Source organism: Nyctereutes procyonoides, unplaced genomic scaffold, assembly GCF_905146905.1.
Source record: "Nyctereutes procyonoides isolate TBG_1078 unplaced genomic scaffold, NYPRO_anot_genome, whole genome shotgun sequence".
Taxonomy (NCBI): Eukaryota; Metazoa; Chordata; class Mammalia; order Carnivora; family Canidae; genus Nyctereutes; species Nyctereutes procyonoides.
The window spans coordinates 75,459,292-75,473,624 of NW_026575125.1; the positions used below are offsets into that span (position 1 = coordinate 75,459,292).

General features: G+C 37.2%; 1 protein-coding gene across 1 annotated transcript; it reads right to left on the reverse strand.

Annotated features, from left to right (window-relative positions):
* Positions 1 to 13,172: 13,172 nt before the first annotated feature.
* SLC25A53 (solute carrier family 25 member 53) lies at positions 13,173 to 14,093 on the reverse strand. Its single transcript, XM_055337530.1, has one exon. The coding sequence runs from the start codon at positions 14,091 to 14,093 to the stop codon at positions 13,173 to 13,175; it is 921 nt and encodes a 306-aa protein (XP_055193505.1).
* Between the last annotated feature and the right edge of the window lie 240 nt (positions 14,094 to 14,333).

Here is a 14,333-nt window from a genome sequence, read left to right on the forward strand (position 1 = left end):
TATTCATGTGTATATTCTTCCAGTGAAACATTTAATTCAATTAACATTTATTGAATATCTACTATCCATTAGTTGCTAAATAAGAAATGAGAGGCATATAATGGTAAATTAAATAGGGTGCCTGCTCTAAAGGAATTTACAAAATGTGAAGAGAGACACATCCACAAAATATTACCATTAAGAAAGTAATATTGGAGCAGCCCCAGTGGCTTAGCAGTTTAGCGCCACCTTCAGCCTGGGGCCTGATCCTGGAGACTCGGGATTGAGTCCCATGTCCGGCTCCCAGCATGGAGCCTGCTTCTCCCTTCCTCTTTCTCTCTCTCTCTCTGTGTCTCTAATAAATAAATAAAATCTTTAAAAGATATATTTTTATTTTTATTTATTTATTTTTTTAAAGATATGTTTTTTAAAAAAGAAAGTAATATCATGTATCACAGATATATAAACAAAGTACTATGGAGTAAGGGGCAATTCATTGTGATTTGGAGGATTCTGGAAGTTCTCTTACAATAAGTAGTGTTTGAGTTGGGCCTCAAAATATAATTAGGATCAAAACTGGTACAAATGGAAAACAGGGAAAAGGAGATGACTTCTCATACCATGCCTGGCATTCAAGGCCTTACGCAATTCAGCTCCAAGCTACCTTTCTAAACTCAGCTGTTAAGTTCTTCAAAAATTAAAAATTAGCCTCTCATCCATTAACCATCTTCCAGATTCATATTGTTTGAGTTTCCACCATGTTGCTTTGCATTATAGCACAATGATTATAAGTGAAAGATCTAGAATCAGACAAATTTGGATTCTGACCCAGGGACTACAGCTTACTGGCTATGATATTTGGGACAAATGAAAATTAGTCATGGTACTTATCTCATAGGACTGAGTTATAAGTGAGATAATTTTTGTAAAGCTTTGGTATAGTAGCTGGCATAGAGCATGCACTCAGTAAACATTAACTATTATGAGTGCTACCTCTACTTTAACCATCTCCCTGGAATTAATTCTCAAGTCAATTAAAACACACTTATTACATACCCACCATGTGTAATAGGTAGTATTAGGTATCATGAAGAAAACAAAGATGAATAAGACCCTATCTCTGCCCCCATTGACCTGTCAAGTAGAAGATATAAAACAGGTACACAAAAAAATCATGAGGCAAGCCAAATGAAAAGTCTTGGATTATCACTCTGGCCTTCTATAGCATTAAGAAGGTGGGCCACATGATCACCAAGACTATTTCCAAGTCTAATATTACGATTCTGTGACTTCTATGATTGTAAGTGATACACCAAGGTTACTAAATACCAGGGAAAAGTGAAAAGGAGATTAAACAAAATTCTACTTGGAAGAGTCGAGGGTACCTGCATAGAGGAAATGACATTGAGTTGTGTCATGGTATATGGGTATCACTTGGTGAATGAAGAAATGAGGCAGTGGAATTCCAGGCAGAGGGTAAATAAGAACAAAGGTAAGTATAGGGCATACACAGGGAATTCTCAGCAGTCTTGTGTGGTTAGAACATCAGGATTTATAATGTTTAAGTTGGGAGAAATAAAGTGGAAACTGATGTCAGATCATGGAGAACCTGGAATGTCATGTTAAGTGGTTTGGATTTTATCCTATAAGTTGTTCACATTGGAAGGTGATAAGGAGTCCTGTTAAAAAGAGTTGTGGCAGTTGTTTAGGTATAAAATAATGAAGACTTAAGCAAGGCCTGTGGGTCTAACAGTAGAAAAAAAAAGTATATAGATCTTTTGGCTTTTCTATATACTATTATGTATTGTTGAATAATTTTTAATCAAACATTTCTTGAGGGCAGGGACCATTCATTCATTCCACAAACATTTATTGAGCATCTACTATGTGTAAGACACTCTTCTGGGCACTGAAAATACAGTGGTGAATAAGAGGATCAAGATCCTCATGTCTGACATTTCAATTAGCATAATACCCTGTAGGTCTATCCATCTTGTTACAAATAGCAAGATTTTAATATTCTATGGCTGAATAATTTTCCATTGTACATATACCACATCTTCTTTTCCATTCACCTATCAACACATACTTAGATTGTTTCCATAGCTATTGTAAATAATGCTGCTGTTAACATATATTAGGACTCTTGGTGCTGAAAGTATCAAAAAATGATGATACTACTGGAAGTGGAAACACTAAGGACAGGTTGGTAGAGGAAATAGCGAGTTGATCTTTGACATATTAACTTTGGGATGCCAATAAGATAGCTCTAGAAATGTCAAGTAGGCACTTGCAAATGGATGTCTTGAGCTTTTTTGTGTGTGTGTGTGTGTGCTCGATCCCACAGTTCTTCTCAATTAACATAATAATTTGCTTTAGGTGTACTGTTTATTTATTTTATTTATTCATTCACGAGAGACACAGTGAGAAAGAGGCAGAGACACAGACAGAGAGAGAAGCAGGCTCCATGCAGGGAGCCCAATGTGGGACTCATCCCAGGACTCCAGAATCACGCCCTGGGCGGAAGGCAAACGCTCAACCGCTGAGCCACCCAGGTCCTCCTTTTTTAAAAAAATATTTTTTGAAAACTTAATAAAGTATTGGCATCTGTATAGATAATGGCATATTATATTAATTGGTATATACCATATTAAGAATGTCAACATGAGGGATCAACACATAGAAGCTATTACTACAAGATATGTAGCCTCTTTTAAAACAAAACAGAAAAAAAATAAAACAAAAGAGTATTACCTGTAAGAAACTCATTATAATCCCATTCCTGAGAATTCTCTTTACTGTTAGCAATTCTTTAAAACTTCAGCAACTAATAAAAATCCAACGTGGGCCAGCAGGGAGGTTCGGTCAGTTGGGCTTCTGCCTTTGGCTCAGGTCATGATCCCGGGGTCCTGGAATCGAACCCCACATTGGGCTCCCTGCTCAACAGGGAGCCTGCTTCTCCCTCTCCCTCTGGCTGCCACTTGCCATGCTTGTGTGCTCTCTCTGTCAAATGAATAGATAAAATCTTTTTTAAAAAATCCAACAAAAGATATGCTAGACACTATGAAAACTGTGAAACTTTGAGAAACATTAGAATTGGAATATCAACCATAATTTTTGCTTGCATTAAAACTCAACAGTTACTTTTGATAAAATTAAAATCTCAATGATAATTTTATAGAAAATAAAATCTAAGCATCTATCTTGTAGATATTGATAAGAACTGTTAAGAAACTCTTAAAGAATAAGCAGGAGGTAGGAAGACTTTCCCTAGCAGGTATCAAGACTTATTACAAAACTACAATAATTAAAGCAATGTAATATTTGCATAGGATTAGAAAAAATAGATCAACGGATTAGAATAGCGAGGTCTCAAATAGTACTAAGAGTATATGAACACTTGATATTTCACAGAGTTGGCACTGTGAATGAGTGAGGAAGGGAGAGATTTTTCAACAAATGATAATTGGGGCAATAAGGAAAAATAAAATTGGGCCTATATTCTTACACCCTGCACAAAAAATAATTCCATGTATATTAAAAAACCTAAGTGCAAAGGCAAGAATTTAGAAATTTTCAATGTTAATATAGAGAAAATATATTCATATTCATATCAGAATATCTTCTGTTGGGGATAGAGAATGATTTCTTTGAAAAGACACAAAAAAGCACTATATATTAAAAAAATGGTTGATAACTTTGACTATACTATAATTAAGAACCCCTTCTTATTGCAAGAAACCATCAAGAAAGTTATCAAAACATAGAGGTAAAGTGGGGAAAGATATGTGCAACACATATAAAGAACAAAGGACTAAAGTAAAGATCTATAAATCACTCCTATAAATTAATTTTAAAAAGACACACTACCCAATAGAAAAAAATTGGCAAATGTCTTGAACAGATGATTCACAAAATAATAACCCTAATGTCCAATAGGCATATGAAAAGATACACAACATCATTAATAATCAGGAGAGATAAATTATGAGAGGCCGTTTTATACTTAACAGATCGGTAAAAAGTAAGTTTTATTTTTTTAATTAAAATTTGATAATACCCAATGTTGGTCAGCAGGGGGAGCAATAGGAAATCGTAAATATGGCTGGTAAGGGTGTAAACTGGTACACGCCATTAGGAAAAATGAGGCACAATCCACCAACGTTGAAGGTGACCATACTCTATAAACCAGCAATTCCATTCTTAGGTAAATATCCTGGAGATGCTTGTGTTTATGTATACTACCAAGAGTATTCATGGTAGCACTGTTTTTCAACAGTCAAAAACTAGAAACAATCAGAATGCCCCTCAAAGTTATCATGGATAAGTTGTGGTATATTCACACAATGGTACATACAACAATAAAAATGAAGTAAACGAACAATAAGATATCACTACACACCTATTAGAATGACTAAAATTCAAAACACTGATAATACCAAATGTAGATGAGGATGTGGAGCAGCAGGAGCAATCTTTTTTTTTTAAGGAGCTCTCATTTATTTCTAGTAAGAATGCAAAATGGTACAGCCACTTTGGAAGACAGTTTGACAATTTCTTATAATATTAAAGATATGCTTACATAAAATCCAGCAGTTGTTTTTCTTGGTATTTATCAAAAGGAGATGAAATCTTATGTTCACACAAAAACCCACATGTGGATGTCTATAACAGTTTTATTCATAGCTTTCAAAACTTGGAAGCAACCTAGGTGTACTTCAGTAGATTAATAGATAAGTATACTGACATATCCAGACAATGGAATATTATTCAGCATTAAAAAGAAGTGAACTGTCAAGTCACAAAAACACATGGAGGAAACTTACATGAACATTACTAAGTGAAAGAAGTCAGTCTAGACAATCCCCAAGATGGTGGAGTCCTCTCCACCATCCACCTAGGGTCCTCTTGTGCCATAAAATCAACTAGATAACTATCAAATTATCCTAAATACCCCAGAAATCAGTCTGAAGACTGAACAAATTCCACAACTAAAGGAATAGAAGAGGCCACATCAAAGAAGGTAGGAAGTGCTAAGAAATGGTTTAAGGGAGAAATGGATCATGGTTGCTACAGAGGGGAAGGAGCCATGGTTGAGGAGAAGGGCTAGAGAGGAGCACACAGGAAAACACACAAGGAGAACATTTTCTCAAAGCTATTGGCTTGGAAAATGAGAGGGGCTGAATTTCGTGTGTTCTTGCAAATAGTCAGGTTTAAAGCCTGGAATTTTAAAGGTCAGTAGGTTTGGCTGGAATAGAACTAGGGTTAGGCATTGCCCAACCTGGAGACAAACAACCTGGGAGTAGACAGTGTGGAAACAGTTATCTGGATGGGGCGCACAGTGGGGAGGTTATTCACTAATCTTGGAAAGAATCCCTAGGAGGCAGGATTCACAGAGCTACCTTTCTAGGGACAGGGAAGCTGGCCAGTGTCATTTCCCTCCCTTGCCCTTCAACATAAACAAAGACCCACCCATGGGAGACAGTGCAACATGGGCTGACTGCCTAACTTGCTAGCACCAAACCCCATCCTTCTGTGGTCTAACAGGATTGCCCTTCTCTCTCTTTTTTTTTTTTTTAGGATTGCCCTTCTCAATTAAGCTTGACTCAGTGCCAGTGCAGTGGGTTCCTCCCCCAGAAGACCAGCACAAACCCCTGCTACACCATGTCTCCCAACCAGAAAGTAGTACAGGGCCTCAGTTCTGGTGCAGTTGGTGTCAGGTCTCATTTCACAAGTAGACCAGAGCATACCTAGTTAAAATTTGCCACCTTCAGGCCAAGGAGCAAATACTGCCCACAGCAGGCAAAAAGAGCCTCTACAGATGACTGGCCTGAAGGATAGAGCAACCATAACGCAACAGCAGAGTCCATAAAACACACACCAGAGACATTCACTGAAGCTCCAGGCCCTGGGCACTACATGACTTCTTCATGAAGCCATTATTTTCAGGAGCAGAAGATATAACTGGTTTTTCTAACACAGAAAAGAAGGTAGAAACTTAGGCAAAATATCAAGACAAAGGAATTTACCCCAAGTGAAAGAATAAGATAAGTTCATGGCCAGAGGTCTGATCAAAACAGATACAAGTAACATGTCAGAGAGAACTTAAAGCAACAATCATAGGGGCTCACTGGGCTTGAGAAAAGAATAGAAGACATCAGTGAGACCCTTACCACTGAGATAAGAGTAAAAAAAAAAGTAAAAAAGATAAGAGTTAAAAAAAAAGAAACACGCTTGATGCAATGAATAGCAGGCTGGAAAAAGCAGAAGAATGAATTAGTGACCTAGAAGACAAAATAATGGAAAATAATGAAGCTGAACAAAAGAGAGAAAGAATTATGCAACAAGAGAATACACTTTGGGAACTCAGTGAGTCCATCAAACATAATAACATTTATATTGTAGGAGTCGCAGAAGAAGAAGAGAGGGTAAAGAGGGCAGAACATTTATTTCAATAAATAATAGCAGAAAACTTCCCTAATATGGGGAAGGAAATGGACATTCCAGATCCAGGAGGCAGAGGACTCCCAACAAAATCAACAAAAGCTGGCCAATACCAAGACATATTGTAATTAAATTTGCAAAATATAGTGATAAAGAAAAAAATTTAAAAGCAGCAAGACAAAAGAAGTCCTTAACTTACAAGGGAAAATCCATAAGGCTACCTGGAGATTTCCCAACAGAACCTTGGCAAGCCAGAAGGAACTGGCATGATATATTCAAAGTGCTGAATGGGAAAAATCTGCAACCAAGAATATTCTATCCAGCAAGGCTATCATTCAGAATAGAAGGAGAGATAAAGAGTTTCCCAGACTCCTTTAGAAAAACTAAAGGAGTTTACGACCACTAAACTAGCCCTGCAAGTAATATTAAAGGGAACTCTGAGTGGAAAGGAGAGACCAAAAGTGACAAAGACAAGAAAAGATTAGAGAAAATCTCCAGAAACAATTAAAAAACAAGTAATAAAATAATTATATATCTAACAATAATTACTCTGAATGTAAATGGACTAAATGCTCCAATCAAAAGACACACGGTGTCAGAATGGTTAAAAAAACAAGACCCCTATCTATATTTTAGACCTAAGACACTGCAGATTGAAAATGAAGGGGTGGAGAAACATTTATCACACAAATGGATGTCAGAAGAAAGCCAGAGTATCAATACTTCCATCAGACAAACTAGACTTTTTTGTTCTTGTATTGTTTTTATCCTGCTTTAGTATCAGGGTAATACTGGCCTCATGGAATGATTTTGTATGTGTTCCTTCTATTTCATTATTTTTAAGATTTTGATAAAGATTGTCATTAATCTTTTTTTTAATGTTTGGTAGAATTCACCAATGAAACCATGTGGTCCTGGGCTTTTCTGTGTTGGGAGACTTTTGATTCCTAATTCAATTTTCACTCTTATTATTCATTTAAGGAGATTTCCTATTTCTTGGATTCAAGATTCATGATTCAATCTTGGTATCTTGTGCTTTTTAAAGAATTATTTGGTTTTTTTCCTAAGTTATCTGGATTATTAGTATATAATTGTTCATAGTAACCTATTGTCACACTGTATTTCTGTGGTTATCTGTTGCATTGCTTTCCATTTCTCATTTTGGGTTTTGAGTCTTCTTTTTTTTTTCTTACTAAATGTAACTAAACTATTGCCAAGTTTGTTTTGTTTGTTTTCTTGGAAAAACTGGTCATTACATTCAATATTATGTTATTGTTTATTCTGGTCTCTATTTTATTTTTGATTTTTCTTTGTTATTTCCTTCCTCTACTAAATTTCTGCTAAGATTTTTCTTTTTCTATTTACTTGTGGTGTCATTTAAGTTGTTTATTTGAACCTTTTCTCTTAATACATGCATTTATAGCACAAATTTCACTCTAACTTCTGCTTTTGCTGCATCCCATAGGTTTTGGAATATTATATTTTCTTTTTCTTTTGTTTTGAGATACATTTTGATTTGCCATTTAATTTTTTATTTGGCCCATTGTGCAGTAATGTGTTTTTTAATATTTACATATTAAATATAATATTTTTTAAAGGAAGTCAATCTTAAGCTACATATTGTATGATTTCAACTATGTGACATTCTGGAAAAGGCAAAGCTATAGAGATAGTAAAAAGATCAGTGGTTGCCAGAAGTTGGTGGATGTGGAGGGAGAGTAGGTGAATCACAGAAGATTTTAGGGACAGTGAAACTACTCTGTATGATACTATAATGGTCAGTATATGTCATTATACATTTGTCCAAACCCATAGAAAATACAACAATAAGTATGAATCCTAAGGTAAACTATGGACTTTGGGTGATAATGATGTATCAGTGTAGGTTCATCAATTGTAACAAATGTACCACTCTTCTGTGAGATGTTGATAATAGCAGAGGCTATATATGTTTGGGAGCAGGGAGTATATTAGAACTCTCTGTGCCTTCCTCTCAAATTTGTTGAAAATCTAAAACTGCTCTAAGAAACAAAGACTTTTTAAAGTAAATGTATCACAATTTTTAAAGAAGAAATAACTTTACAACTACAGATAACAACATGGATGAATATTATAGATAATACGGAGTGAAAGAAAATAGTCATAATTCCAAATATATAAGTTATATTAAGTTCAAATATCTGTGAAACAAAGCTGCATTTAGAAAATCTGATATAGACGATAAAACTATAAAGAAAAGCAAAGAAATGATATAACAATAGTCAAGGATTACCTCTAGGTTGGGGAGAGGAATGTCATCATTGGGGGGCCTGGAGGCAGGAAAAATGAGGGTGTTATCAAGATGTTCTATTTCTTGTCTTAGGTGGTCATTACATGGGTGATTATAAATGTTCTTTTAACTGGAAAGTCTCTTCTGAATGCTTCTCTTTTCTAAATGAAATGAAAAGCAAGGTCACCAACAGGGATTGAGAATGGGTGAGGAAGTGTTGAAGATTTTTGGAAAGGAAAGATGGTATGAAAGAAACAGAGAAGTTGGAGAATATAGGGAAATAGAATATTTTTAATTTATTCATTTATGAAAATTTTTCTTTCACCTTTTTCCTGATTTATTATGCTGCTTTTTCTCTCATATGGAACATTATTTTATTAGCTTGAATATACTATATGCAGTTGTTTAAAAAATGTAGATTACAATACTATTTAATGTTTAAAAATAAATTTTAAGAGCAAAATTAAGTCAATATATCACATAATAATAATAGTAATAATAGTAATACATTAATCATTTCACCTTGAGCTTTAGACTGATGTAGTTTATATTTAAGACAAAAATACCCAGAGCTCATATGGAGATATTTACTCTTTTCTTTCAACTTTTTATACTAACTTTAGCATTAAATTCTACGTTTTGTAAGCTTAAACAGATGTAGGTATTTATTAACTCCTTATTTTATTGATCTCAAATCCAAAAGTTATATTTAAATGATAGAGAATATAACCACATTAACATCACAAAAATAAATATTGATATTTAAAATTACTAGAAAATTATTACACTCAAACTTTACTCAAGACTTAAATGGAAAAACTTGATAAGTCTATGTAATTTTGGTGAGGTTCTTACATGAAGTGATTTGTAAAAATCAGCTATTTGAATTATAACATTCTTTACTTGTAAATTCATGTTAATATTATAATTGCATACCTTCAGGTATTAACATACATAATGTAAACCTAAAGTTTCTATAAGGGTGGGATGCCTGAGTGGCTCAGTGGTTGGCGTTTGCTCAGGGCATGATCCTGGAGTCCTGGGATTGAGTCCCACATCAGACTCCCTGCATGGAGCCTGCTTCTCCTTCCTCTGGCTATGTCTCTGCATCTCTGTGTGTGTGTCTCTTGTGAAAAAATAAATAAAATGTTTAAAAAATAAATAAAAAATAAAATTTCTATAAGGGCAAATATAGTAAGTTTAAACAATTACCACCAATATAGATTTAAAATAGGTCATGAATTTTCATTTTCTAATATTCAATAGGTCTTCCTCAACTTAACATGGGGTTATATCCTGATCAACCCATCATAAGCTAAAAATACCTTATGTCAAAAATGCATTTAATATACCTATATTATATTATATTTGGTAGTTTAACCAAACATTATAGCTTAATTTAGCCTACCTTAAACACTCACACTTACATTAGCTTATGGCTGGGCAAAATCATCTAACACAAAGCCTATTTCATAATAGAATGTTGAATTTCTCATGTAATTTGTTGAATACTGTACTGAAAGTGAAAAACGTAATGGTTGTGTGAGTACAGAATGGTTGTCAGTGTATTGATTGTTTACCCTCGTGATCATGTGGCTGACTGGGAGCCTCTGCTCTTTGCTGCTGCCCCCCTAGTGAGAGTATCTACCACATTATCTCTAGCCCCGGAAAAGATCAACATTCAAAAATCAAAGTGCAGTTTCTACTGAATACCTATTGCTTTCACACCATCGTTAAAGTCAAATAATCCAGGATCCCTGGGTGGCGCAGCGGTTTGGCGCCTGCCTTTGGCCCGGGGCGCCATCCTGGAGACCCGGGATCGAATCCCACGTCAGGCTCTCGGTGCATGGAGCCTGCTTCTCCCTCTGCCTGTGTCTCTGCCTCTCTCTCTCTGTGACTATCATAAAAAAAAAAGTCAAATAATCCTAAAACGAGCCACAGTTAATTTGGGGACCATCTATATAGTAACTGTGCCATTGTCATAGAGATAAAACATAATCTTTGAAAAGTAATTTGAATCTACAAATATTGAATCTAGAAATATTAAAATTGTAATTCCTTGGTAGTTCCTAGAAAAATATTGTGTGTGTGTAGCTACAGAATGAGTGCTCAATAAAGCAAATAGGCTAAAATGTTAACAGGTGAATTTGGGTAAAGAGTATATGTGCTCTTTATACTTGACTTATGCTGGCAACTTTTCTAGAAGTTTGAAATTATTTCTAAATTATAAGTTAAAATGAAGAAAGGGATATGGGCTGATACAGCAACATAAATGGAAATCCACAGCATAGTTGGAAATCAATGAATGCATGTCTTGGATTAAAATGTGGGGGGAGTATGGTAGTTTATCCCCTTTTCAGCTTAAAAATCACAGCTATAAACTAAGTTATGAATTTTTGTAAATATTTTCTTCCTTATGAGTGTTAGCCTTAAATAGAACTAGCTACTGTTATATTTTTCCTTTCCTTGTGCAGACCCTGTATTCCCTGTTCTTGAATCCACAGAGTACCATCCTACCCCATCCAAGTCTGCACAAGGATCAGACATGGGAACTCATCTGCAGCTATTCTGGACCAGCCATTCTCTTTTGACCTTGCAGGCAAACGCATTCTGATCTCATATTGCCTACTGCTGTGTCTTTAATTTCTGTGTTATTAAGTGAGGAATTCTCATTGCTAGGATCTATAATCAGGTCATTTTAAACAAATTCAGTCTGGTATGGAGATGTAAGTGGAGGTCATTATCATATCATATACAAGGGGGGAAACTGCAACATATATCATCTTAGAACTCTTCAAAATTCCAGAGTTGAAATGAATGGGACAGTTATGCAATGTGCTTGTTTGTGAAAATTTAGTTCCTGTGGTGTTGCTAATAGCAAACATGCCATCAATAACACAAACTCATCAAATTTTCCAGTTGAAAGTCATTTATTATTATTATTATTAGCAGCATCATTATCATTAGCACAAAACTAAATCCACTAATAAAAGAAAACAAAACCACACCCCAAAGGCATGTGTCTTGCTGACAACAAATCAATAACATTATTTTCATGTACAAGGGACAGCACCCTGAGGATAGAGACCGTATCACAGCTTGATAATCAATTCAATAATTCAGCCAACATTATTGAGCACCTAGACACAAGGGGAGATTTTAAAATGCATACAAGAATCCCTGCTTTCAAGGAGTTTTACAGTCTAGTAGGAGGTATTGAAAAACACCAATAAGAACACAGGGCCACATGAAATCAGTGACATAATGGAATCAGTGCCAAGTATGAAGTGTTCTTGAAAGGGGCATCACAAGATACTAACATCACATTCAGTTGTGGGAAATCAGAAGAGTCTCCATAGAGAAGGTGGCATCTGAGCTAGGCTTTGAGGAACTGCAAGGATTTTGGCAGACTGGCATGTGAGGAAGGGGCACTGTAGGTGGAGAAATAGTGTGGTCCGAAGCATGGCCATGCAAAAGTTCAAGGCATGTTTGGAGAGAGAATAGTCCAGTTTAGCTGGTTGAATGGGATCTATGTAAGTGGTAGTGGTGTGATAAAATGCTCTAAGTTATATCGGGATCGTATTTTTGAATGGCCCTGAATGGCGGGCTAAGATTTCTGATCTTTTTGTCACAGTAACCGCATTTATCCACAGCAATAAAATACACAATCATTTATGAAGAGATATGAACATTTCACGTGCAGATTTCTTAGGGAAACTCAAATGGTTTCTAGGCAATGTGATTGCCTTGCTATCAAAAATATCTTGGCAGATAACACCAAGCAATTGATAGTAAATTTTTCTCATGCAACTAAATCTCTTCCCTCAAAGTCTATTCTTTCCACTCATCCAGTGACATCTCTTCCCACTCCCATATCCGGGCCCATAAGTTCTTGTGACATCTGATCAGTTGAGGCAAGTCTAATTTAGGATTTGCAGCCACAACTGCCAGCCTGAATGAAACTAGAACCCACAGCCCTGAGAAGTGAGAGTAAGGGTGGTAGGGGTAGCAAACAGTATCATGAAAATGTAGCCATCTGAGAAGTTCTATGGAATTCATATCCTAAGAGTCAAGCTTAGTTCTTTGATATTGGAGTCCCTGGTCCTCCACTAAGTTTGGTCCAAAGGATAGCTGGAGGGATCCCAGAACTCAGTGCCTAACTAAGGTCATCTTTGAATGTTTCCTCTTATTGTCAAGGAATTCCTTTAAGGAATGACATTTCATCTAGGTTACATGTTTTTTAAGGGCCTCCTAGGTCTGAGGCTATTGAATCTGTGGAGAGACTGGAGTGCCTTTCTTTCTGTTGGGCTTTGTCTGTGCCCAAAAGGCTGGTAGTTGGTAACTTCTCCCATGCACTGGCAGTTCAAAGATGCTAAAGAACGGTTGTATCAGGGAACCAAGCCAAAGACGTAAGCTATTTAGACTGACCTGGGAAAGCTTAAGATAACAAACTTGCCATGGCCACGCTTTCTGCAGCTCGTCAGTCTTTCAGCTCTTTCCTGGAACGAGACTTCCTCTGCAGGAAGTCATGGATAGCAGTGGTGAGGCCCCATGTCACGCTGGACCTTAGGATGACTAGGGAGCCTCCACGGTAGATCAGGAACACCTTTCGGCCCCGAGTGTCCCACACATCCTGGGCAGAGGCCCACAGGCTCGGCATGCTTTGCCAGCCAATATGGGACTGCATGTTGGCCACCAGCACAATCAGAGGATACAGAACTAGGCACGTGATTGTTCCATTGACACTCCCAGATACTAAGGCAGGAACCCAGTGGGGCAGGCCTTGCTCTGCCAAGCCATCCTGGATGGGGTCCTTGAAGGAAAAATACAGAGCACTCCCCAGGCTGTTCCTGAGAAGGACAGGCCAGAAACCACGATAGTAGCCCAGTGACAGCCGCCCCCAAAGCCCATAAGAGTTGAATTCCTTGAGAATGCTGAACGTGCTGGGGAAGCGGGCTTGCTTGCGACCATCTTGGAGCACATTCTGCACCCTTTCAAAGGGGCTCAAGGCCACAGCCTCCACCACACCAGACATAAGCCCTGCAGCCCAGCGGTGTCCCAGGGAGTGTGGCCCAACAGGAGAGAGAGAACACAGGAGGCTATCATAAGTCCCAAACAACAGAGTCCCTTGCAATGTCTTGGAGAGAAGTGGTGGGTATATTCCCCGGTAGAAGTATTGAGGGCCTTCATGCCAAAGCTGTCGCACAGCTTCTGACACCGCCACAGCATGGATCTGTTGCCGGAACACAACCTTATAGATAGGGAAGGTCAGAAACGTAGACATAAAGTTGGAAACAGCCCCAAGGGCATATGCCTGGGAGTGCCAGGTTTTCTTTCCTGGAGACTCTGCTCGTGTCCGGTGCTGAAGCTCCTTTCCAGAAGAGTGGTTCTGTTCCTCCATGCTGAAGACAACTGGGTACAGATGGAAGAAACTGGTAGGAGTAGGGGAGGGCAGGAGACGTTAGACTGACCAATTCAATCTGTTGGTGTAGGTTTTCACTGCCTAGTTAGAAACAGAGCCCCCAAGAAACTCAGCTCTAAGAAAAACAGCAACACTTTGGGCCAGTTTCTGAGAAATAGGCACACTCTTCAGAAGTCATCCACCTCAAATTAAAACAAAGGTAGTTTTGGTGTTTTTTTT

Bases quoted from the DNA above. Each gene is read 5' to 3' on its own strand.
- SLC25A53 (XM_055337530.1), bottom strand. From the start codon at position 14,093: ATGGAGGAACAGAACCACTCTTCTGGAAAGGAGCTTCAGCACCGGACA.